Source organism: Xenopus tropicalis, chromosome 2 (genome assembly GCF_000004195.4).
Source record: "Xenopus tropicalis strain Nigerian chromosome 2, UCB_Xtro_10.0, whole genome shotgun sequence".
NCBI lineage: Eukaryota > Metazoa > Chordata > Amphibia > Anura > Pipidae > Xenopus > Xenopus tropicalis.
Window position 1 is genome coordinate 72,548,773 of NC_030678.2, and position 26,615 is coordinate 72,575,387.

The 26,615-nt window shown below is 39.0% G+C and overlaps 1 protein-coding gene across 1 annotated transcript in view; it reads left to right on the forward strand.

Annotated features, from left to right (window-relative positions):
* The window catches only part of dstyk (dual serine/threonine and tyrosine protein kinase), a 39,825-nt gene that overhangs the window by 11,223 nt on the left and 1,987 nt on the right, over positions 1-26,615 (forward strand). Inside the window, 11 exon segments of the mRNA NM_001007476.1 lie at positions 198-586; positions 12,714-13,371; positions 15,159-15,394; positions 15,889-15,972; positions 16,767-16,943; positions 18,590-18,719; positions 19,012-19,168; positions 20,178-20,310; positions 21,966-22,079; positions 22,215-22,329; positions 23,111-23,245. Coding sequence (NP_001007477.1) covers positions 198-586; positions 12,714-13,371; positions 15,159-15,394; positions 15,889-15,972; positions 16,767-16,943; positions 18,590-18,719; positions 19,012-19,168; positions 20,178-20,310; positions 21,966-22,079; positions 22,215-22,329; positions 23,111-23,245 — 2,328 coding nt within the window.

Below are 26,615 nucleotides of genomic sequence, written 5' to 3' on the forward strand. Positions count from 1 at the left end.
TAGGTTGTAGTGGCCCTTGACTTTAATATTTATGCATGTTTATATTGTCCTATACAATTAATTTAACTTCATATCGAAGCAAACAAACATGAGCTGTGGTTGAAACAACATAGCATCTTAGTATACATATTCCCTAATATAAATTGTATTGTCTTCTTCAACAGCAAACGTTTAATTTTTCTAACAATGCTTTTCAGGACAACTGCACAGCATCACCTTTCCCAGGCAAGAGGAGGAATATCTAAAGCTCACTGTTCGCTGTCGCCCTTGTATCTTTATTCTGGGACAGAGCTGCAGTAGCCGGGGGCGTGTAGCCAATTCCTTGCTAGGTGACCAGCTGCTCCCTATCCTCACCCATTGTGGTGCAGAGTGCTGTAAGAGAAGACGCATCCGTTTTCGTTATGGAAAACAGACTTTGGTGAGCCTGGCCCTGCCAGAGCAGTATGAACTTGTGCATGAGCTGGTGGCACATCAGGGCAAATGGGATACCATTCCAGAAGAAGATCTTGATGTACCAGAAGATGAGGAAGACCCTGCACATAGACTGGCTGAGCTGGAAGTGACTCTGCCTCACCAGCTACTTCAGGTACTAAGGATAAAAAATTTTGCTACACTATGTATGCGTGTGTGCAGGTATAATTCAGTGCTGTACTGCAAGCCGACTTCAAATTGCCTCTCCTTTTGCTGTTTTATTTACTGATGGTGTTTAAGCACTTATGCCCAGTATAGGATCTGTTGTCTAGAATGCTTGGGACATGGGGTTTTTGATTAAGGGATCTTTATGAAATTGAATCAGCAAACCTTAAAGAAGAAGGAAAGGTTAAATTACTGGGGGTTGCCAAATGTTAGGCACCCCCAGTGATTGTAATTGTTTACCTGAAACCCCTGGCTTGTTCACCATGGGTTTTCATTTGCAGTGCCAGAACTCCTTGGTAGATAAATTGGTTTCTGCTGAAATTAAGTGTGGTGTGGTGTGTGTGTGTGTGTGTGTGTGTGTGTGTGTGTGTGTGTGTGTGTGTGTGTGTGTGTGTGTGTACTTTATGTTCTATAAAGACTGATGTAACTAACCTATCTTTTAAATGATTGTGAAATAAGCTTGTAGTTACAAGTGAATAACAGAAATAGTGTATGGAAATTGCTAAAAAAAATATCCTGAATGTCTATCTATTTGTTAACATGTGCTGTAGAAGCCAATTTAATGTAAATACTGCTGTTATTACTGTCAGCTTTCTTTGTTTTGTCATACGCTTGCTTTTATTAAATAAGTTAGTTCATGTATCTCTTAAATTTGTGAACGATTCCCTCCCCTGCCTGTGGCATCTATACCAGGCTTGTTAGTTTATTGGGCAAGATGTCACTTAAGGGCCTCCCAATCTTCATATTCCTGAGCAATAACAGAGAGCTCTTTGTTCCCAGAGGACTAAATGTATTCCCATAAAAAATCATGGGCTTAACACATTACTTCACATGCGCAATTCATTTATAAATAGCATTCATTAATTGGGAAAGAGGAGACATAATGAGAGGCCTATTTTTCTTGGTACAATTTGTTTGTATATTTTTTTTCTGTAGAGTCCTATAGAATATTTTGCAAACTATTGGCAACATAAAATAGTTAAGGATAAAGCAGCATGGGAAAAGTAATTTTTACTCTTTGGAAATAGTACTTTTATTGAAGACATAGAGAAAAAATGGCACAATAGTCCTCAACAGTAGAGAAAGCCCTTTTTTTCATTAAGTAAAAGTCTGTTTAACACAATTCTCCTCATCACAAAAATAAATCTGCCAAAATTTTGAATTTTTAGCTTCTTTACTTATGTAAATTTCTCTTTTAATCAACATAGTAATTACACAAACACATTTTCAAAGCCAAAGCTGTCCATACATTGAAAGATCTGCTTGTTTGGCAAGGTTGCCAAACAAATGAATCTTTTCTTGATATGGCCACCATTGGATTAATCCAATCCTTCGGTCCTCGCGCCAAACATTCCAGTCACATTGATGAGAGGCTGTCATGCAGTATAGGTAAGTCATTCGCATATTGGTAGGAAAAAGAAACCTGTTGTCACATTACAAGCCCTAGTTTTTGCCTAACCCTAAAATTATAATAGGTGTAAAAAGACCACATTTTTATATACAAGTAAAACATTAAATAAACTGAAACCTCATTGTTTTTGTAACAAAATTGTATATATTGAATAAATATTGTATATTTATAGAAAGTAGCGTATTGCTAACTTATGTTTGCATTTGTTTCCTAGTTTTTACTTAGTAAATAGTCACTAAAATGGCATTACCTATTTCCTACAAAATTTCCAGTTCACAGGACCACAGGTCCCCAATCACGTTACTCACACTTGCCCTTACTTATCAATCTTCCCATAGTATGTCCAGAACTAGAGAGCTGCTCAGCTGTGTTGGCTGCCACAGTTGTACCACTTCTGTTTTCAGAATCCCCCTTGGTGATCAGCACCGTGGTCTTGTTTTACTGTGCATGAGATCCATGCTGGAATAGAAATTACATGCAAATGATGGTGCAGTTCTGGAGGTACTATGGGTCACAATTACTTTGAGGCAAGTGTAACTGCTATTACTAGGGAGGCAGGATGGAGGATCTGTGCACTGGGTCTATAATTAAAAGTTTGCCTTTTTTTAACTTTAATAGATGATAACTAATGGATATAACTTTTAGGATACCGCATTGATTAATTTAAAGATGAGGTAAATGCATTTGTTATGCCTCTTTAATGGAGGCAGAGGAATTCTGAAATGCACAATAATTATTACAAGGCATATACAGTGGATATAAAAAGTCTACAAACCCCTGATGACATGTCAGGTTCCTTTGCTGTACAAAAATGAGACACAGATAAATCATTTCAGAACTTTTTCCACCTTTAATGTGACCTATAAACTGTACCACTCAATTGAAAAACAAACTGAAATCTTTTAGGTGGAGGGAAGAAAACCAAACAAACTAAAATAATGTGGTTGCATAAGTGTGCACACCCTTAAACTAATACACTACTTACATTACATTGGGTATAAGTCTATCAGCATGGCACATTTTGACTTTGCAAGATTTGCCCACTCTTCTTTGCAGAAACACTCCAAATCTGTCAGATTGCGAGGGCCTCTCCTGTGCACAGCCCTCTTCAGATCACCCCAAAGATTTTCAATCGGATTCAGGTCTGGGCTCTGGCTGGGCCATTCCAAAACTTTAATCTTCCGGTGAAGCCATTCCTTTTGTTGATTTGGATGTATGCTTTGGGTCGTTGTCATGCTGAAAGATGAAGTTCCTCCTCATGTTCAGCTTTCTAGCAGAAGCCTGAAGGTTTTGTGCCAATATTGACTGGTATTTGGAACTGTTCATAATTCCCTCTATCTTAACTAAGGCCCCAGTTCCAGCTGAAGAAAAACAGCCCCAAAGCATGATGCTGCCACCACCATGCTTCACTGTGGGTATGGTGTTTTTTTGGTGATGTGCAGTATTGTTTTTGCGCCAAACATATTTTTTGCAATTATGGCCAAAAAGTTCAACCTTGGTTTCATCAGACCAGAACACCTTTTCCCACATGCTTTTGGGAGACTTCAGATGTGTTTTTGCAAAATGTAGCCTGGCTTGGAAGTTTTTATTCTTAAGAAAAGGCTTTCGTCTTGCCACTCTACCCCATAGCCCAGACATATGAAGAATACGGAAGATTGTTGTCACATGTACCACACAGCCAGTACTTGCCAGATATTCCTGCAGCTCTTTTTAATGTTGCTGTAGGCCTCTTGGTAGCCTCCCTGACCAGTTTTCTTCTCCTCTTTTCATCGTCAATTTTGGAGGGACGTCCAGTTCTTGGTAATGTCACTGTTGGGCCATATTTTCTCTACTTGATGATGACTGTCTTCACTTTTGTGCCCTTCTCCTGACTGATATCTTTTAACAATGAGATACCTCTGATGCTTTGGAAGCTTTCTGTGGACCATGGCTTTTGCTGTGGGATGTGAATAAAAAAATGTCAGGAAAGACCAACTAGAGCAGCTGAACTTTATTTGGGGTTAATCAGAGGCACTTTAAATGATGGCAGGTGTATGCTGACTCCTATTTAACATGATTTTGAATGTGATTGCTTAATTCTGAACACAGCTACATCCCCAGTTAGAAGAGGGTGTTGCACACTTATGCAACCACATTATTTTAGTTTTATCTTTGTCTCATTCTTGTACAGCACAGGAACCTCATTTTTTTATATCCACTGTATAAATGTGAGAATTAACTAGATGATTGGCAGATATGTTTTGGAAGTGCCAAAAACAAGCCATTAAAATGTTGTATGACTAAATCTACAAAGACTTAAGGCAAAATACAGAAGTGGAGATAGCAGTTTGTGAATATGTTGGGAAAACTCCACAAATCTGTATTCAGTTTTATTTTGCCTCAGTATCACTACTGTTTTTGAACTTGCCCTATAAGTTGTATATTTTCTAGATATATATCTATTTTTAGTTTATAAAAGGCATGGGATCCCTTATCCGGAAACCTGTTATCCAGAATTTTCAGAATTACAAGAAGGCCTTCTCCCAAAGACTTCACTTTAAACCCTAGGTGGGCATGTTGGGGGGAAAATCTATTTGGTGATCTTATAATGTATGGTCAGCTTAATTATAAATAGTATATTGTTTGCTTTAAACCCTTTCTAATGTCTCTTAAAGGGGATCTAAACCCCCAAAATCATTTATGTAAACATATTCAGAACTCTATTGTTTGTAGTTTTCGAGACTAACATAACATTATCTTTGCGTGAGCTTAAGAATTTTACCATAAGTATTTGCTGATGCTTTTACATTAACTGTCTGATCCCCCATGTTCCTCAGAGGGGGCTGCCTTATTTGTGCAGCAGTAGTTCATTAGCATTAGAAGCTGTAACTGACAGGCTGAGAAGGGACAGTCAAGTTTAGGAACTTTAAGTAACAATTACTTACAAAAGCAGTCCTGTCGGCGAAAAATGATCACCATGACCTATAGGACACCTTTAATATACTTTAATATTTTGAAGAGTTAACATCTCTCTTTGAAAGTCAGTGTCGGCAACCCAAACTGTGTCTGCATTTTCCATGCAACCCATATTTTTATGTGTTAAGAGCTGCTACTCCCCTCTCTTCTATGTTTTGAATTATTCTAGGACTACTGCCATGGCCTGCTGCTTTGTATTATGATCCTTAGTCTGACTCATCTCTCCCAAACCTCTCTTCTATGCAATCTCCACCCCCCCCTTCCCCCTGCACATGGAGCTAATAAACAGCGAATGCTGGTTTCCTTTCGGGAAGTTCTACAATTTTGCAATTACCGCTTTGGTTTTGAAGTTTTCTGTTATATTTGTTGAGACCAGTCCAATTAGCACCTGTTTTTTAATCCATGTTTGTCCAACAACCTGTGCATTAATAGCTGTTGAACAGACCATTTGTGTTGTAGTTAGGGTCAGATTTATTAAGCTGTGTGTTTAACATAAAAAAGGGGGTGGGGTACCATACATCCCCCTACTTTAAAGGAACAGTTGCACCGAAAATGAAAGTGCGTCAAAATAATTACAATATAATATACTGTTGCCCTACACTGGTGCAACTGGTTTGTTTGCTTCTGAAAGACTACTGTAGTTTGTATAAACAAAACGGTTGTGTAGCCATGGGGGCAGACATTCAAGGGAGAAAAGGCACAGGTTACTTAGAATATAACAATTTCATCTGTTATATGCTACAGAGTATCTGTGATCTGCTTTATAACCTGTGCCTTTTCTCGGTGTCTGCACTCCAAGGCTCAATATTCTGCGGGGTGCTTAGCCAAAATTATGTATGTATAGAAAATAATCATCTGTGGCCAGCACACCCTTCAATGTTTCATCAAAAAATTTTTTATTGTAGATATATTGTTAAAACCAACGTTTCGGTCCTTATTAGGACCTTTCTCAAGGATCCTTGATAAAGGTCCTAATAAGGACTGAAACGTTGGTTTTAACAATATATCTACAATAAAATTTTATTTATATATATATATATATATATATATATATATATATATATATATATATATATATATATATATATATATAATCTCGGTGAAAAGGAAGCCGCTCTCACAGGACTTATGTATAAAAAATTTTTCTTATTTATTCAACTGGTGAACTGACGTTTCGGCTGAACCTCAGCCTTTCTCAAAGTTGCCAAACAGTGTGATTACAGACCATAAATACCCCCAGTGGCGGGAAAATACAATACACATAAAAACCAAAAAATAATAGATGAACAAAAGAGGAGAACAGAAGAGAAGAGTAACCCGGTAGAGGCAAAAACTGGGGGTTACAGTTAGCGCCGTGCATTAGATACAAAGTATACACTGAGGTATAGCATTAAAAGTGAAAACATCATAAAGCAGAAAGTGTTTATACAGAAGCATGAACAGAATGGCACCATGATGGCATATTTGCTGTTAATATAGGCTGCTCCGGGGATATTAACAGCAAATATGCCATCATGGTGCCATTCTGTTCATGCTTCTGTATAAACACTTTCTGCTTTATGATGTTTTCACTTTTAATGCTATACCTCAGTGTATACTTTGTATCTAATGCACGGCGCTAACTGTAACCCCCGGTGTTTGCCTCTACCGGGTTACTCTTCTCTTCTGTTCTCCTCTTTTGTTCATCTATTTTTTGGTTTTTATGTGTATTGTAATATACAGTACTTATGTGTTTTTATTAATAGTATGTAGGGTTGTTTTGCCTAGGTTATGCATTATTGTTGTATTACACGTTTATGGTTTGGGATACGTGTTAGTGTGACGTCACATCTACATGTTTTGTTCTTGTATTTTCCCGCCACTGGGGGTATTTATGGTCTGTAATCACACTGTTTGGCAACTTTGAGAAAGGCTGAGGTTCAGCCGAAACGTCAGTTAACCAGTTGAATAAATAAGAAAATTTTTTTATACATAAGTCCTGTGAGAGTGGCTTCCTTTTCACCGATGTCTTCTCTGTTTTGATGGCTGCACCCAGGCATGCTTTGTGCTTTTTATAGTAGCGTTATTGTAGCAAACAGCAGTTTTACCAGTGCAAAGCAAAAGTACATTATATTTTAATTACTTAGCTTTTAATTAGCTTTGTGAATTTATCAAGAAGTGTATTGAATGGTCTTTGAGGTAGCATTTGCAAGACCACCTAAAGTAGATGCTTGATAAATACTATTCATAGAGTACGCATGCTGCACTTTTTTTTTTTTTTTTTTTTTTTTAACCTTGCCATTAACACAAACTACTGTATTTAAAATAAAATGTCTGGGTTCTTTAAATACTTTCAAAGGTTAACTAGAATAAGTTAATCTAGGACAACTGTACTTGAGTAATTATTGAAGACGTTTCACTACTTGTCCGAGCAGCTTTTTCAGTTCATCTGACTGTCAGGGAACACCTGAAATTCAGAGGTGTGAATGCTGTGGAGTTGCTTTGATTACCAAAGTATCATGCAACTCACAGAGAGTTACATGACTTGAGGTGTGAAGTGTTCGGAAACCGCCAGGGTACAGATGTTAGAACTGCATTGTATGTAGCATACTGGTGGTATCGAAGGCCACCTGAGACACCTGGGACATATCATATAAAAATGTAGCAGTGAATTATACTCCTAAATATAGAAGGATTGTGCCTAAAAAAAAAAGTTGTTTTTCGGACTGATTTGTTGAGAGATTACAACAAAACCCCGCTAGTCCCACCCATCTGTTCCACTTCTTGCTGGCTGAATTCTCTGGATGTGCAGGTGAGCCAGTGAGTCTTGGTACACTGCATTATAGGATATGAACTAATCAGCAGCTAGGCTGGCCTGATAGGGAACTGAAGCCTGTCTTTGCCTGTGTGAGTGTAAGGTTGTGATTGGCTATCCCCCTCCTGCTGTGCTTATGGCAGGGACCATTAGGACACGTTCACCCTTCATTTGAAACAGAGGAGAACTGCCCAAAGTGAAAATGGCTCCATATATTATTCATAATTGCCTACAAAATTAGGGTTTTTCCATTTATCCAGTATGTCTCCTTTAACATGAATAGCTTTTACACCTCGTTCAAACCAGCAGTCTTTTCTGTCCAAAATGTGGACATCTTCTAGGTGTAAAAAGACAGTTGAGTCTTGCCCTGTAGAGTTAGCCCTCCTATGCTGAGTAATTTGCTTGGTGAGCAGCTTCATCCACAATGTATAGGTCTGAGCACTCCTTACTACACTGGACTGTATGTACCACATTGCTTTGTTTATCTTTGGATCCTTTGAAGGAAGGATATGCTTTTAACCCTTTAAGTGCCACAGAACATAGAATCTACGTTCTGTGAAAAAAAGTACCCAAGTGCAGTACTTCTGGGAGCGGAGGATTCTCACTGCAGATTTCACTAGGTGAAAAAAAACAAAACATTGATTTTAGTGATTTTTTGGGGGATTTTACAGATTTTTATTGCAGACGTTTTGTCTGCTATATATCAATTTGGAATGTTTTAGGTTATGTTACAAAATGTGGGGTACATAATGGGGCAAATGCATGATTTGTGACAATTTTCAGAAATTTCATAAAAACGGTTTAGCATAGCTTTGTAGCTTGGTAGTTTGCAGTAGAAAGATGTATTTACCCATTTTTTTTTTTGTCAGAATGTGTAGTTTTGTAAAATGTGTGGTTTTCTAGGGTCTCCGTACTGTTAGGGGTTCTTATGGCACATAATACACATGCCGGTAGCTTATATCACAGCGTATGCACTATCTTTCTTTTGGGGTCTCTAAATGCCAGATACATCCTATGTACCATGGGCATCAAACTGTTCAGTGGACCCTTGGCTTTCATATTTAGGATGTGTTGCAGTTAATATTGGGCAGTTAAGATTGGGGCATTATGTTTCCTGAAAAAAACAGAGCAGAAATGGTTGTCATTTAAAATGATATTAAATCATTACTGTTCTACTTTTTCTTATTAATGGAATAAATTGAGAAGTGTTAAGAATCAGCTTATGTGGCTTAACACTGAGGTAAAGAAGTTAATAGGGGAAAAAAGGAAAGCTTTTAAGAAATAGTCAGAGGGGACAAAGATGGAAAATGAGGAGCGCATCGCGGCCGAGGCCAAGACTAACCCCAAAAAGTTTTTTAAGTATATTAATAGTAAAAAGATGCAGGTTGAGTGTGTGGCCCCATTGAGTTATAGTAACAATATGGTTACAGCGGATACAGAAAAGGCAGATGTGCTTAACCAGTTCTTTTCTTCTGTGTATACAGTAGAGGAGCCAGAGTCCCACCCAATAGCTGCACTGTTGCCTCAGCTCCAACTACACAGTGGTTGACACAGGATATGGTGCTTAAAGGGTTACACAAGATAAATGTAAACAAGGCCCCTGGGCCAGATGGAATACACCCTCGGGTACTGAGAGAGCTAGGGGCAGAATTACAGTGGCCCTTGTTTCTGATATTCTCAGACTCGCTTTCATCAGGTATGGTACCTAGGGATTGGAAGAAGGCGAATGTCATTCCTATATTTAAAAAGGGAGTAAGATCTCAGCCTGGCAATTATAGGCCTGTAAGTTTGACATCCGTGGTGGGCAAGTTGTTTGAAAGCTTGTTAAGGGATCACATACAAAATTATGTACTGGAGAATGGCATTATGAGCAGTAATCAGCATGGCTTTATGAAGGACAGGTCATGTCAGACCAATTTAATTGCTTTTTATGATGATGTAAGTAATAAGCTGGACAGGGGGGGTTGCAGTAGATATAATCTATTTGGATTTTGCCAAAGCATTTGATACCGTTCCCCACAAACGACTGCTTTCTAAACTAAGGTCTATTGGTCTTAATGAAGTCGTTTGCACATGGATAGGAAACTGGCTACAGGATCGGGTACAGAGGGTGGCTGTTAATGGTACATTCTCTACTTGGAATAGGGTTCTCAGTGGAGTCCCTCAGGGTTCTGTACTGGGTCCACTTTTGTTTAATTTGTTCATAAATGACTTGGGGGAGGGTATTATAAGTAATGTATCAGTGTTTGCAGATGACACAAAACTCTGCAGACCAGTCAATTCTATCCAGGATGTGGCATCCTTGCAGCAGGATCTTGACCAACTGGCAATCTGGGCGGCTAAGTGGCAGATGAGATTTAATGTGGATAAATGTAAGGTCATGCACCTGGGATGTAAAAATATGCAAGCCACTTATACCCTTAATGGGACTGCACTAGGAAAATCCATAATGGAGAAGGACCTTGGAGTCCTTGTAGATAATAAACTTGGCTGTAGCAAGCAATGCCAGGCAGCATCTGCAAGGGCAAACAAGGTTTTGAGCTGTATTAAAAGGGGTATAGATTCACAGGAGGCGGGTGTTATTCTTCCCCTTTACAGAGCACTGGTAAGGCCCCATCTAGAATATGCTGTTCAGTTCTGGTCTCCAGTGCTCAAACGGGACATGATTGAGTTAGAGAGGGTCCAGAGAAGGGCAACTAAGTTGGTAAAGGGTATGGAAAGTCTCGGTTATGAAGAAAGACTGGCCAAGTTGGGTCTGTTTACACTGGAGAAGAGACGCTTAAGAGGTGACATGATAACTATGTATAAATATATAAGGGGATCATATAATAACCTTTCTAATGTTTTATTTACCAGTAGGTCCTTCCAACGGACACGAGGGCACCCACTCCGTTTAGAAGAAGGGAGGTTCCATTTAAATATTCAGAAAGGATTTTTTTACTGTGAGAGCTGTGAAGTTGTGGAATTCCCTCCCGAATCAGTCGTGCTGGCTGATACATTATATAACTTTAAGAAGGGGCTGGATGGATTCTTAGCAAGTGAGGGAATACAGGGTTATGGGAGGTAGCTCTTAGTACAAGTTGATCCAGGGACTGGGCCGATTGCCATCTTGGAGTCAGGAAGGAATTTTTTCCCCTCTGCGGCAAATTAGAGAGGCTTCAGGTGGGGTTTTTTGCCTTCCTCTGGATCAACTAGATGTTAGGCAGGTTATATATAGGCATTATGGTTGAACGTGATGGACGTATTTCTTTTTTCAACCCAACTTACTATGTTACTATGTGTTTTCTTGGTACCTAATGTTATGTGGGATATAAGGTGCTTGAAAGGGGAAGGTTTGTTGCCATTTTCAGGTATTTCATAAAAACTGCCAATTTTGGGAAAGCATTGTGACTCTGTAGTTCAGAGTAGAAAGACATGGGGGCCCCTTTTTTATTTCAGCCGAATGTGTTCTTTCCAAAAATATATTGTTTTGGGGGGGTCAATGTAATTTTGTTTTTGTTTTTACCCCACAAAAATGCAGTAAATGTGTTGAATTTTCAGTAGCTAAAGAGATCTCCGGGGTTATTTGTATGTACTAACTTCCCTTTGGGATCTCTAAATTCCAGATGCTTTAGTAATCCTATGCTTAAAGGAGACATATCCTATAAAAATTATGAATGTACCAGTGAATTATACTCCTCTAGATATAGAAGGATTGTGCTTAAAGGAAAAAGAAAGCCAAAGTCACTTGGGGGTGCCAAAATGTTAGGCACCCCCAAGTGACTTTGACCACCTACCTTTTACCCCGGGCTGGTGCCCCTGTTGGGAGAAAACAGCACCAGCCCGGGGCACCTGGAGCGGATCGTTTCCGTGTTCTGGCTTCCTTTTCCGGAATGCCAGCGGTGGGCGCATGCGCAGTAGAGTGAAAAGCCGACTTTAATGTTTAAGTTCGGCTTTTCACTCTACTGCGCATGCGCGCGCAGCGAAACAGAAGGAAGGAAGCGCCGGCAGCTACCCCGGGCTGGTGCTGTTTTCTCCCAACAGGGGCACCAGCCCGGGGTACGAGGTAAGCGGTTAAAGTCACTTGGGGGTGCCTAACATTTTGGCACCCCCAAGTGACTTTACCTTTCGTTTCCCTTTAAAAGTGTTGTTTCGAACTGATTTATTGAGAAATTCCACCAAAACCCCACTAGCCCCGGCCATCTGTTCCACTTCCTGCTGGCTGAATTCTCTGGATGAGCTGGGGAGCCCTCCATACACTGCACTGTAGGATAGGAACCAATCAGCAGCTAGGCTGACCTGATAGGGAACTGAAGCCTGTCTTTGCTTGTGTGAGTGCAGGGCTGTGATTGGCTCTCCCCCTCCTACTGTGCTTCTGGCAGGGACCATTAGGACACGCCCACTCTCCATTTCAAACTAGGACAGAGAAGTGATAGGATCTATAGGGAGCTCCAATAAAGGGGCCATTGTTACAGAGAGGATTAATGTTTAGCCCAAAGAGAAACCAGCACCGTATATTATTCATAATTACCTAAAAATTAGGGTTTACCCATTTATCCAATATGTCTCCTTTAAGCATCTGCAGGGATCTCTAAAAAATAATATATTGCATATACAACCAATATGTAAAATACTGCATCTAAATAAACAATTTTCATAAAATGTAAGTTCTTTAAGTACATAGGACCAGCCCGAGGCTTGTATGACTCACTGTGCTTGCACACAAACCAAGGGCATAATATTCATGTTATGTTATATCAGCTATTGACAGAGCTAAAAGTAAAACATTTAAAATTGCACACACCACACATAAGCATAGATGTGCATCAATATGGTAAGTTTAATAGGACATTTATTATGATATCCATTTATAAAGATTAACTTCATGTTCTGTACTATTTTTAGCTTTAATTTTTTTTTTATTTTTGGCCTTCATAGGATGTCGATATTGTGGTTTCCCCCTGCCGTAGCTCCCAGGCAGTATCCATGACTCTAGAGGACTATGTTGACCACGTTCAGTCAATTGTTGTATATGCAGTATGCGAGGAAAGATTGTCCCAGCAGGATGAAGAAGAACTAACTGAGATAAAAGAGAAGTATAAACTGCCAGTATTTTTCATCCGGACATCATCAACAAGGGACAGGCTGATTGGGGGATCTGAAGGTGTACGTTCAGCTCTGTATGAACAGCTGATGGAGCTAGGATTTCTGAAAAGGGGCTTATGTAACTGTGGAGCTGCAGGATCAGGCAGCACAGCCCCCAGTATGCTAGTGGAGCAGTTTGAGAAGCTACGGCAATTAAGTACCTTTTCAAGGCAAGTGTTACAGATGCACTTGGTAGATGCTGCAATAGTTCTTAACATGGTTCATAGCCGATGTTTGGACTTGTTCATCAATAAAGCTTTTGACATGCATAGAGATCTTCAGATAACACCAAAGCGACTGGAGTACACTAGACAGAAAGAAAATGAGCTGTATGAATCTCTAATGCGAATCTCTGACCGTAAGCAAGAGGAATTGAAAGACATGATTGTGGAGACCCTAAACAGCATGAGAGAGCAGCTTCTTGAAGATGCCGCAAATATGCAGTTCAAAGGTGACCATACCTTCATTCTTTATATATAATATATATATATATATATATATATATATATATATATATATATATATATATATATATTATATAATATTCGTAGAACTTGCCACTTAGTGCTCTATATAATAAATAAGTGCTAACTGGGTTGCCTTTAGAACATTGTGTCACTACGATTTGCCGAAGTCGTCCGAAGTTGCCTTGAGAGGAAACTTCGGGCGGTTTCGGCAAGTTGTAGTGATGCGTATGCGTGGCTAATCGGGGAGATTATCCACCCGCGGCAACAAAGATTTATCACGGGGCAACTAATCTCCCCATCTGCCACTGCCCTAAGGGTGATGACACAGGTGGATATTAGTCATCCACAATAAATCTTTGAAATAAACTTTGAAAACCATGATAGAGCAGATTTATATCAGGCAACTAATCTTCATGTGTGCTGGAGCACTAGGCTGTCATCAGGCCAATCACTGCCTGTGACATTAAACATACATACAAGGCAGAATTTATTTGTAACCCATGCCTTATTTGCAGGGCTTAGGTTTAAAGTGGACCTGTCACACAGACCTAAAAAGCTGTGTAATAAAAGCCCTTTTCAAATTAAACATGTAACCCAAAGTCATTTTTTTATTAACACATCTATACCCATTATAAAAGCATTTAAAAGTCACAGCTGTCAATCATATATTGCCTGACCCGCCTTAGGCACAGGGGTGGGGCAGACAGTTACTTTCACTTTCAATTCAGAACTTCTTAGCTGTCACTGCACTCCTCACATTCCCTCCCTCCTCCCCATCTAATTGTGTTACCAGTGCATGGATATGGGTCCCCCCATACTGGCACAGAAACAAGATTTTAGCGGGATGCACAGCTTGTCTTAATAACAGTGTCCACAAAATGGTGCCTGCCTGTTTTCTGCAATTGTGAATTCCAGTGCTGAAGGAAATAAGTTTAAAATAATTTATATAGTGTAATTAAAGTTTATTTTGCGTGACAGACACAATGGTTTACAAACAATTTGTAATTATTTCTTAGGGTGACAGGTCCCCTTTAAAGTTGGTAGTCTGGCTGGTTGCCAGAGGCTTTTTTATCCTAGTAACCAGGCAGTTGGTTGAAGAATGACTAGGAGAGAGCCTTAATAGAAAGAGCAGTAAAAAAGTTACAATAAAATTGTAGCCTCAAAGGCAATTTCCAAATTCTAGCAAACTCCCAGAACAAACCCCTGCCAGGTTCACTTCCCACAGGTAGCATAAGGCAGGCAGAATACACTGTGTGTGCCATACTCTGCCTACCCTACCCTGCCTGTGTGTAACATACTCTGCCTGCCCTATGCTGCCTGTGTTTGCCATACTCTGTCTGACCGTTGCTGCCTGTGTGCCATACGCACAGGCCACATAGGGCAAGACAGTACATTCAGTTACACAATGCTGGTACTGCTCCTGCAGTCTGAGGTGTGAACAATATGGGTGCTTACAGTCTGAGCCTGAGGAGTGAACAATTTAGGGGCTTATAAGTGTGAACAGTACAGATGATTACATGTATTAACAATACAGCGGTTTACATCCTGAATCTGAGGTGTGAAATGCAGGTGGGCAGTTAATCTCAATACTGACACCATTTAAACAAAGGTAGGCAGTTGCAGCAGCCAGACAGGTCGAGGGCCACCGAGAGTGGGGTTACGGCCCACCAGTTGGACAGCACCGTTCAAGACAAAAAGAATTTAAAGTTAGTTATTCTCTAAGCCCTGGCTTCAAAGTTATGTAAAGTGATTTCCTTTACTTCTGTTGCAGACATTGCAATACCGCAAAATGGTGAACCTGTTAGTGTACAAGAAGTTAAGTGCTGCATCTTCCAAATCAAGGAATTGATTATTTCAAGGCTTAATCAGGCTGTGGTTAACAAGTTGATCAGTTCAGTGGACTATCTGCGTGAAAGCTTTGTCGGAACATTGGAGAGGTGTCTTCGCAGCCTGGAGAAGTCTCAACAGGAGTCCTCTTCACATGTTACCAGCAACCACCTGAAGCAGGTTTCAATCTTATATTCTGCACTGAACTAAGAAAGAGACACCATATAGTGACATACATAAAAACAATATTATGTTATGCTCACCATGGATATTTCATTACATGTGTTTGTGAACTATTAGTTTTAAACAATATACAGCTTAACAAACTCTATGTAAGGTTACAATAATTTTAAAATATAAAAATGCACTTGAAGACCATGAACTGAACCAAGAATATACAAATCTGTATACCACACTCAAAGCTGTTTATAGGCCATGCCCAGTGCCAACAATTCAGTTTGCATATAATATTGATCATTTTATTTTTTACCTACAAAAATCCCCAGGCATGATGCAACGCTTAATTTATAAAAGCAGTAGTTAGCTTTCTCCAGGCTACCATGTATAGTTTTAGGGAAATACTGTTTTTTTTTTGTTTTGTTTTGTTTATTTTATGTGCTAGTCATGTGAAATCTTCACAAAACCTAATTTACTTTTTCATCTGTGTTTTACAGATATTAAATGCAGCTTATCATGTGGAAGTCACTTTTAATTCAGGTTCTACTGTTACCAGAATGGTGTGGGAACAAATTGTGCAGGTAAGTCCCCTCTTAGAGCTACACTCTACAGTAGATTTTGTAGGTGTCTGATCAACAAAATACATCCTAAAGTTAGATGTAGTTGCATGGGTTAAAATATATTGGGACTTATTTACCATCCGACACGACGTGGCTGTCTGAAGTAAATGCATCTGACTAGATAAAAACTGATGGTGTCTGACAAACCATCCGACTTTCATTACAGCCTATGCAGATCAGGTTTTGTAGGATCCTACAAAATCTCAAGCTGTTGCATGGCAAAATCAGATAAAATCTGACCCACAAAATCTGATGAATATCTCCAGTAGACTTTAGTTCTTAACCTCTACATTCTAATTTAACTTTTAAAAGAATGTGGTAATATGCTCACCAGTTATTTTGTCAATGTCAATTTAATCACCAGAATTTGAAGTTATGTTTTGGCAATGGGTACATTTTTCAATCATAACGTGCCAGACTGTGCTGCGTATTGATATGCAACATGTGCCAGACTGGCTGACTGAGTTGGCCTTCTAGGCCAGCAAAAAGCATGAACACTTGTATTCTTCCACTGGTATTTCCTGTGGGAAATCGGCTTGTGAGTGACAGTTGCTTACTGCAGACTAACAGCTGCCATATCTGCAGTAAGCAGCATTTGAAGATGGCATTCAAATGCTGCACAAATGATTGTATGCACTGCTTGTTCCATAAGGTTTCTGATTCTGGCACACAAACAGATTTTAACTTGGAAAGTAAAGTTACTGATGCAAACAAACCAGCACAACTACATTCAAATATACCTTTTCATTCTTCAGATCATCCAGCGCATCACCTGGGTGAGTCCTCCTACCATCACCCCAGAATGGAAACGCAGGGTTGCACAGGATGCTATAGAAAGTCTAAGTGCTTCTAAACTTGCCAAGAGCATCTGCAGTCAATTTTGCAAGCGACTAAAAAGTTCCCATGAGGCATTTGCTGCATCTCTCAAGCAGGTTAGACATTATAACACTTTAGTAACTTTTTAACCATGTGCCATCTGTTATTTTCTTCTGTTCTGATTGGCTGTCTGTAGCTCCACCCACTTTTTTTTCAAACCTTGTCAATTATTGTCATCCAGTGACTAACTTTAGGGACCCGTGTGTAAATAGTATAAGAATGACAGCATTTTAAATTTCAACCAAAAAAATATAGATGAAATCTGATTGGCTGTTGAAAGTCAACAGGGAATATCTGATTGGCTGTTGGTGGCACTGCCCACTTTTTCTTACCTTGAACCGCAGTTACCTGGTGACTAACTCTGCAAAGTTTGGGGATCTTCGTATTAATATTTAAAGAATGGCAGCAGTTTAAATTTAAACTAATGAAAGTCTATAGGTGAAATCTAATTGACTTGTTGGCTCTTCCTGCTTTTCTGATTTGGGATGTAGTCACCCAGTGACAAACTGTGCAAAGTTTGGGAACCCTGGCATTAAATTGGTAAAATTCAATGGGTGAAATCTGATTGGCTGTTGGTTGCTCCGCCCACTTTTTTAAACCTAAGCAGAGAATGGCAGCAGGTTGGATTTGCCCATTGAAATGTGGCCTTATGGGTTTTCTGTAGCCTATATAACTTGGAGATCCTAAGGAGTGAATTTGTTTGGCAAATACTTAAGGGCATCCTCAGGTGTGAGCGAAATAAGCATAAGTGTTGCAGTTTTATGATGGTACTCTCATTTTTCAGCAGTACCTACATGGGTATAATATTAAACAATACTTTAAAGGAACAGTAACACTAAAAAATAAAAATGTTTTAAAATAATTAAAATATATTGTACTGCTGCCCTGCACTGGTAAAAGTTGTGTGTTTGCTTCACAAAGACTACTGTAGTTAATAGAAATAGCTGTTCTGTAGCCATGGGGGCAGCCATTTAAATTGAAAAAAGGAGAAAAGGCACAGGTTACATAAGAAGATAACAGATAACTGTGTAGAATACGATGGGAATCTATGCTTCTTATCTGTTATCTGCTTAGTAACCTGTGCCTTTTCTCCTTTTTTCAATTTAAATGGCTGCCCCCATGGCTACACAGCCAGGGTATTTATATAAACTGTAGTAGTGTTTATGAAGCAAACACACAACTTTTACCAGTGCAGGGCAATAGTACATAATAAATGAATTATTTTTATACACTTTCATTTTTTGGTGTTACTGTTCCTTTAAATGCATGCATAACTGGGGTAAAACACCTTGGAACATGGTGTAGGCACCACAAGCAAGGTACGCCACAAGAGCACCTGTCAACTAAAAGAGAGATACCAAATGTATGATGGTCAGTCATATTTTAGATTAGCATGGCTGTATTTTTTTCAGATTACAGATAAGCCTACATTTCAGATAAGAAAAGAGAATATGGATAGTAGACTACCAGTGCTCTAAACTGAGTATTTGAGTTTAATTTGTAAGAGGCTTAGAGAAAGTGTCTGTCCTGCGCAATTGTGCCTTTATTCATGGTAATCATTATAACAAGCGTTTAAATTCTAGGTGCAAGAGACCTTAATGTATGAGATGCTAAGCATGTGTTGCCTGGGCACCTAGCACTGCAGCTGCTAGAAATGTGGCCTTCTCTTATCTTAGTATGTCTTATATTTCACTTTTTTTAGCTGGAGGTTGGGCACTCTGGTCGACTGGAAAAAACGAATGATCTGTGGTTAAGGGTTCGTAAAGATCATGCACCACGTCTGGCACGTTTGTCTTTGGAGAGCAGGTCCCTACAAGATGTTTTGCTGCATGGTAAGAAGCTATGAGCAATTGACTAATTCTAGCCCTGAAGGCATTATTTTATTTATAGCACTGTAGTCTATCCATCAAAGGTATCTTAATAGTTCTATTCATGTTTACATTTTATAGAATGTATAAAGTTTTTTTTTTTAGTAAGCTCTTGGTAAGGGAAGTTTATTTTGTTTGAAATAAGTATTGCAAGTTTAGTTTAACTTGTGAAAGTGAAATTCGTACATAATCCACCCAAAAGTTGTCACTGTTGTAAAATGTCTTTAACTAACAAAATTAATCTTGTGCTTTCCAGGAAAACCAAGAATAGGTCGTGAATTGGGGAGAGGACAGTATGGAGTGGTTTACCTGTGTGATAGCTGGGGTGGGCACTTCCCATGTGCTCTCAAGTCTGTTGTCCCCCCTGATGAGAAGCACTGGAATGACTTGGCTTTGGAATTTCACTATATGAGGTAAAGCAGAATAAGGCTGAAAGAAAAAAAAAAAAAGTTTTCTATAATAAGCCTATAACTGTAGTACCAGGCGTAATATGAGACTGAGTCTTGGAATTCTCTAATGCACATTTCCCCACAACTATTTGTTTCTGTCTTTGCTCCTTGATAGGACCTAGGTTTGATAAAGGGCCCCGAATCATTGCCTTTAAAGGAAAAGTAACACTAAAAATAAAGTAAAAAAAAAAAAAAAGTAAAAAATCTATTCTACCCTGCCCCAATAATTGCCCGATCCTGCAAACCATTTATTATTTTGAATGCTTTATTAGAAAATACCTGTTAAAACTTGGCTTCCAGTCATTTGAAAAAAAAGGCGACGCAGGGGAAGCATCCACTATGCGGCGAACGATTGATCGATCCTAGCCTTCCTTTGCTCATATTTGCTTAAAAACATTTTTTAAGCAAATCTGAGCACGCTTTTCAGTGTACGGCAGTCTACCTATGGCACAAGGCACAAGGTAGGCTGCTGTTTTTTTTTTTGTTTGTTTGTTTTTGGCACAATGGCAGTTTTCCCAAAATGAAGCTTGGTTTCATGTTGTGTTGAATGTGAAACACCTAGCAGCTGTAGTTTAAAAATGTGTGTTTTTATGGCTGCAATAGCCAAACAATGCCACTGCTGGCACTTGTGATATTGCTAGCCATTAACATCTAAATACATTCATTGAGTTGAACCAACTATCAAACTATGAATGTGGCTCACAAACACATATTACTGACATCAACCAACGCAGTCTTGTTGTGGTTTGCTTATTTTTTGTTTTGTTTTGTTTCATTTTTTTATGCGTGCATAATAGTGACAAATTCACTTGTAACTTTTCTTTATTTCTATTTTGTTATCATAGTTATACAGGTATTGTAATTCTTTTACTGTAGCAATGTAACATAGTAACTGTTTTTCATGTTTCCTTTTCAAATTTTCTTAAACTTTGAGACCTCAGAATTAATAACTTATCAATTTCTGTTTACATAGATCCTTGCCCAAGCATGAGCGTCTGGTTGATTTACATGGTTCAGTAATTGATTACAGTTATGGTGGAGGCTCCAGCATAGCAGTTCTGTTAATCACAGAGCGTCTGCACAGAGATCTCTATGTAGGCCTTAAGGTAAGAACATAAATTGAAATTATGTGTGTACTTGAACTTGTCCTTTGCCCTGTGATCACAACCTTGCTCCCAGATCAGTTTGAGAAGCCATGCAGAATAAATGTTCTTGTCTGTGTAGCTATTTGGAGAAAAATGACCATATTGTGACAGGAGAGGTGAAGTAATTAAAGGGCTGGTTCGGCTGTTAACTTATCTGTTGCTTATCACAGAGCTACAAGTATTTTGTTTTAAGTATATCCTATAAAAATAATTTGTTTTGGAAGAGGGATTCACCCAGGATGACCTGGGTATAGCTCCTGTGCATACTACAAATCAGCCTGCTGTTAAAGGGGTAGTTCACCTTTTAATTTTACTTTTAATGTGATATAGACCGTTATATTCTTAGGCAATCTGCAGTTTGTGGCCATTGAGGGAGGCCAATAATCAAGAATAATAAAAAACAAAAAAAAAAAAATTTGAATAGCCCAACGTACCCAATATTGACCAGAGCTGGGACAATTAAAAGCACACCAAAGGCCAGTCCCCGTACTTGGTCACCCCCTCTCCATTTGTAACGGCTCTCAGCCTCACCTGAGCCACTGCCAAGTTATTGAAGGGCCCGAAGCTAAGGAGGCGTAGGAAGAAAAGAGTGGCACCCTTCCCTAGCCCCTCGACATATGCCTTTTCTGCCTTCCCGTAGTTCTGGCACTGGTATTCACTATACAGGTATGGGACCTGTTATCCAGAATGCTCGGGACCTGGGGTTTTGTGGATAAGATATCTTTGTGTAATTTGGATCTCCATAACTTAAGTCTGCTAAAAATCATTTAAGTATTGAATAAACCCAATAGGAATGTTTTGCCTCCAATAAGAATTCATTACATCTTAGTTGGAATCAAGTACAAGGTACTGTTTTATTATTACAAAGAAAAAGGAAATCACTATTTAAAAATTAGAATTATTTTCTTATAATGGAGTCAATGGCACACCTGTATTTGATATTTTGCATAGTTTTGAGAGAGAGAGCTAGACTCATTACTTTTCTGTAGTAATCCAAAGAATCTGATGAAAGTGTCCTCCTAGTGGTTGATAGAGATTAAAAAAAAAAACAAAAAAACTATTGTACATCTATGGGATCCACTATTCAGAAAGCTTTGGACCTGGTGTTTTATGGATAATATTTTTTTTCCCTGTAATTTAGATAATCATGCCTTAAGTCTACTGAAACATTTTAAACTAACCCAATAAGGTTGTTTTGCCATTTATGTGGATTTATATAGCTTCGTTACCATCAAGCACAAGGTGCTGTTTTATTATTACAGAGAAAAAGAAAAACATTAAAAAAAATATATCATTTATTTGCTCAAAATAGACTTAAATGAGCTGGCCTTCCTGTAATTCTGAGCGTTTTGGATAAGAGATTCCATACCTGTGTATAGTTATCCAGAATGCTAAGGACTTGAGGTTTTCCAGATAAGGTATCTTTCCATAATTGGGATCTCCATTACTTAAGTTTGTTAAAAATCATATAAATATTGAATAAACCCAATAAGATTGTTTTGCCTCCAATAAGGATTAATTATATCTTAGTTGGGATCAAGTGCAAGGTTCTATTTTATAATTACAGAAAAAAAGAAATCATTTTTAAAAATTATAATTATTTTTCCATTTTTTAGACTGGCCTTTCTCTAGAGACACGGTTACAGATTGCTCTAGATGTAGTAGAAGGAATCCGGTTCCTGCACAATCAAGGACTTGTACACAGGGACATCAAACTGAAAAATGTTCTGGTGAGGTGTCCTATAATATGTGTTATATGGCATGTTGTGTTTTATATACTTTTAATGGTCCTGTTACAAGTATATATTATATGGGTGTTTTGTTGTTTTTCTTTGTTTTTTTATTTTTTTGCTTTTCCCCCTCAGCTGGACAAAAAACACAGAGCTAAAATTACAGATCTTGGATTTTGCAAACCAGAAGCAATGATGTCTGGCAGCATTGTGGGGACACCAATACATATGGCACCTGAGCTTTTCTCTGGTATGACTAGGCGTGCATTGTTTAACAGCAGCAACCTGCTTTCAAGTTTGGCATTATAGCAGTTAACTGTATAAAGAAAGTGTTAGTGTAAATTAAATAAAAATTAGCATGACTTTAAAGCACTGGTTTTCCTGACTCTTTGATTTAGGGCAGTGGCAGACGGGGAGATTAGATGCCCCACAAGAAATCTTCACTGTCACGGGCGACTAATCTCCCCACAATGCCATCCCACCAGCTAGAATGTAAATCGCAGGTGGGATGGCATATGCGTTGCTACGATTTCCTGAAGTTACCCTCGAGAGGCAACTTTGGGAAATCGTAGTGACCCGTATGCCATCCCACTGGCGATTTACATTCTAGCCGGTGGGATGGCATTGCGGGGACATTAGTCGCCTGCAGCACCGAAGATTTGTTGCGGGCCGACTAATATCCCAGTCTGACACTGCCCTTTTGTGCCATTTGAGTGGTCAGGGCGCTCTGATGAAAGCGTTACAGAAATTATGCTATTCGCTATTTAACCATAGTTAATTATTTCAGACAAGAAATACATATTCTCCCCAGATCTCACCCTAACTGGCCTTCAAGCTGGACCACATCCCTAGGTTAAGCTCCACAGTTAGGGAACCACTGCTTTACAATATTTTTTTTTTTATGCAGTCACCTCTGTAAATGCCTGTCAATTGATGTGAATGGAGAGTTTAATCCGCTTATTACAACTAAAATTTGTTCTCTCACTACATTATTCTGGCTGTGAATATTTTTATTTTTGTTTCTGTATCAGGAAAATATGACAACTCGGTGGATGTATATGCATTTGGAATTCTTTTTTGGTATATCTGCTCTGGATCTGTAAAACTTCCAGAAGCCTTTGAGAAATGTGCAAGTAAAGACCATCTGTGGAACAACGTCAGAAAAGGCAAGTACCTAGCTTTTTTTTCACCAGTGTTTTAGCTCTTAAAACTGCCCAAGCTGCCTCCAATTGTCTGTAATGGGAACTGTATTTTGCATTTTCAGGCCAACATCAAAATAGCACTGTCAAATAGCACAATTAGTAATACAGGTGTAACTATTAGTATGATTTAACTAAATGCCTAACTAATAAATCTTGATAACGGTTTTAAATAGGGACCAAAATGTTGACCTGAAATTATCTTAAGAAAATAATAAGTTTAATATTACCCGGGTCACATATTTTTCAGTAATCAGTGTGCATTAATTCTATCAATTAAAGGAACAGTAACAACAAAAAATGAAAGTGTATAAAAGTAACTAAAATATAATGTGCTGCTGCCCTGCACTGGTAAAAGTTGTGTGTTTACTTCAGAAAGTCTACTATAATTTATATAAATAAGCTGCTATGTAGCCGTGGAGGCAGCCATTCAAAGGAGAAAAGGCACAGGCACATAGCAGATAACAGATAAAACACTATTGTATTCTATAGAACTTATCTGTTATCTGCTATGTAACCTGTGCCTTTTCTCCTTTTTTCCAGCTTGAATGGCTGCCCCCGTGGCTACACAGCAGCTTATTATATAAATTATAGTAGTGTTACTGTAGCAAACACACCAGTTTTACCAGTGCAGGGCAACAGTGCATTATATTTTTATTACTTTAAAGCTCTTTCATTTTTTGGTGTTACTGTTCCTTTAAGGTATATCTCAATTTAATATATAATGCGTATGGACAGGCACTCACGTATCAGTAGGTCCAAAGTAGCTTGGGTGCAGTCCCAGAAAAAATGAAGAAGATAGCTGTAGAAAGAGTTCGCACTCACAGGTCTTATTTAAAATGTAGAGGTGTTTATTCAAATCAGCATCTAACATTTTGGCTGCGTCCGCAGCCTTTCTCAAAGACAATGTGAAACAAACAACGGTGCACCGAAAAAACTGAATTTGGCGCCAAAGTAGTGACGTCATTAGGTGTATATACAGGACATTTGCATATAGTGTAGCCAAAACACGCTAGTAAAATTAAAACGAAACAAAATAAAAATAAATGAGCAAATAATTATCTAAACATAAAGACACTGTCTAGGGAAGAATGGTCAACATGTGATATAGTGCCCGTATAAGTGTCTAGTGCTGAACTGCAACTCACTCGCGTTTCAACTACCGCATCTAGTGATAAGCCTGTATATGTACGCTGCTCCGTCTTTCCCCTTACCTCTACTTCGCTACCGACAAGTGGACTGCGTCCTTTGAACTACCATACATAGCGCTATGTGGCGGTTACATCTCACATCTTAAATCTGTTTTCTATTGTTCCCCTTCCATGCTCTTTCTCCACGGTCTCCTTTTTTGATTTTTGGATACATCCCCAGTGCGTCACTACTTTACATATACAGGCTTATCACTAGATGCGGTAGTTGAAGCGCGAGTGAGTTGCATTTCAGCACTAGACACTTATACGGGCACTATATCACATGTTGACCATTCTTCCCTAGACAGTGTCTTTATGTTTAGATAATTATTTACTCATTTATTTTTATTTTGTTTCGTTTTACTTTTACTAGCGTGTTTTGTCTACGCTATATGCAAATGTCCTGTATATACACCTAATGATGTCACTACTTTGGTGCCAAATTCAGTTTTTTCAGTGCACCATTGTTTGTTTCACATTGTCTTTGAGAAAGGCTGCGGACGCAGCCGAAACGTTAGATGCTGATTTGAATAAACACCTCTACATTTTAAATAAGACCTGTGAGTGCGGACTCTTTCTACAGCTATCTTTTTCAATTTAATATATAATATTTAAATGTGCAGAAACACATTTTAACTCATTTAAATTGTAAAAGCATTTTACAAAATCCTATTCTCCCCCATTTACTCTAATTTAGAATATACTGCTCTTTTAGAAAAACAAAGCAATGTCAATGATCAATCCCTTCCTTTATTCTGAGTAAAACACTGTGGGAAGCCTGACATGTAAGCTACATTTAATCTTGCAGTGAAGTATATACAAAGTATGAGCCTGTAGTGAACTTGATGAGGCAGTTTTAGCAGAAAGACTCTGATGGAAATTGATCCAAGTTTTCTCACAGTTCAGTCCAGAGTTCTTATTTAGGCTTTGTCTTGAATGCTGAATAATGCAGAGCATGTACGTTTAGCATTTAAGTTCCACTACTTTAAATCAGGAATTCTCACTCAATGAATTCCAGTGCTACAGTGGCTTGCAAAAGTATTCGGCCCCCTTGAACTTTTCCACATTTTGTCACATTACAGCCACAAACATGAATCAATTTTATTGGAATTCCACGTCAAAGACCAATACAAAGTGGTGTACACGTGAGAAGTGGAACGAAAATCATACATGATTCCAAACATTTTTTACAAATAAATAACTGCAAAGTGGGGTGTGCGTAATTATTCAGCCCCCTTTGGTCTGAGTGCAGTCAGTTGCCCATAGACATTGCCTGATGAGTGCTAATGACTAAATAGAGTGCACCTGTGTGTAATCTAATGTCAGTACAAATACAGCTGCTCTGTGACGGCCTCAGAGGTTGTCTAAGAGAATATTGGGAGCAACAACACCATGAAGTCCAAAGAACACACCAGACAGGTCAGGGATAAAGTTATTGAGAAATGTAAAGCAGGCTTAGGCTACAAAAATATTTCCAAAGCCTTGAACATCCCACGGAGCACTGTTCAAGCGATCATTCAGAAATGGAAGGAGTATGGCACAACTGTAAACCTACCAAGACAAGGCCGTCCACCTAAACTCACAGGCCGAACAAGGAGAGCGCTGATCAGAAATGCAGCCAAGAGGCCCATGGTGACTCTGGGGGAGGTGCAGAGATCTACAGCTCAGGTGGGGGAATCTGTCCATAGGACAACTATTAGTGGTGCACTGCACAAAGTTTGCCTTTATGGAAGAGTGGCAAGAAGAAAGCCATTGTTAACGGAAAACCATAAGAGGTCCCGTTTGCAGTTTGCCACAAGCCATGTGGGGGACACAGCAAACGTGGAAGAAGGTGCTCTGGTCAGATGAGACCAAAATTGAACTTTTTGGCCAAAATGCAAAACTCTATGTGTGGCGGAAAACTAACACTGCACATCACTCTGAACACACCATCCCCACTGTCAAATATGGTGGTGGCAGCATCATGCTCTGGGGGGGGCTTCTCTTCAGCAGGGACAGGGAAGCTGGTCAGAGTTGATGGGAAGATGGATGGAGCCAAATACAGGGCAATCTTGGAAGAAAACCTCTTGGAGTCTGCAAAAGACTTGAGACTGGGGCGGAGGTTCACCTTCCAGCAGGATAACGACCCTAAACATAAAGCCAGGGCA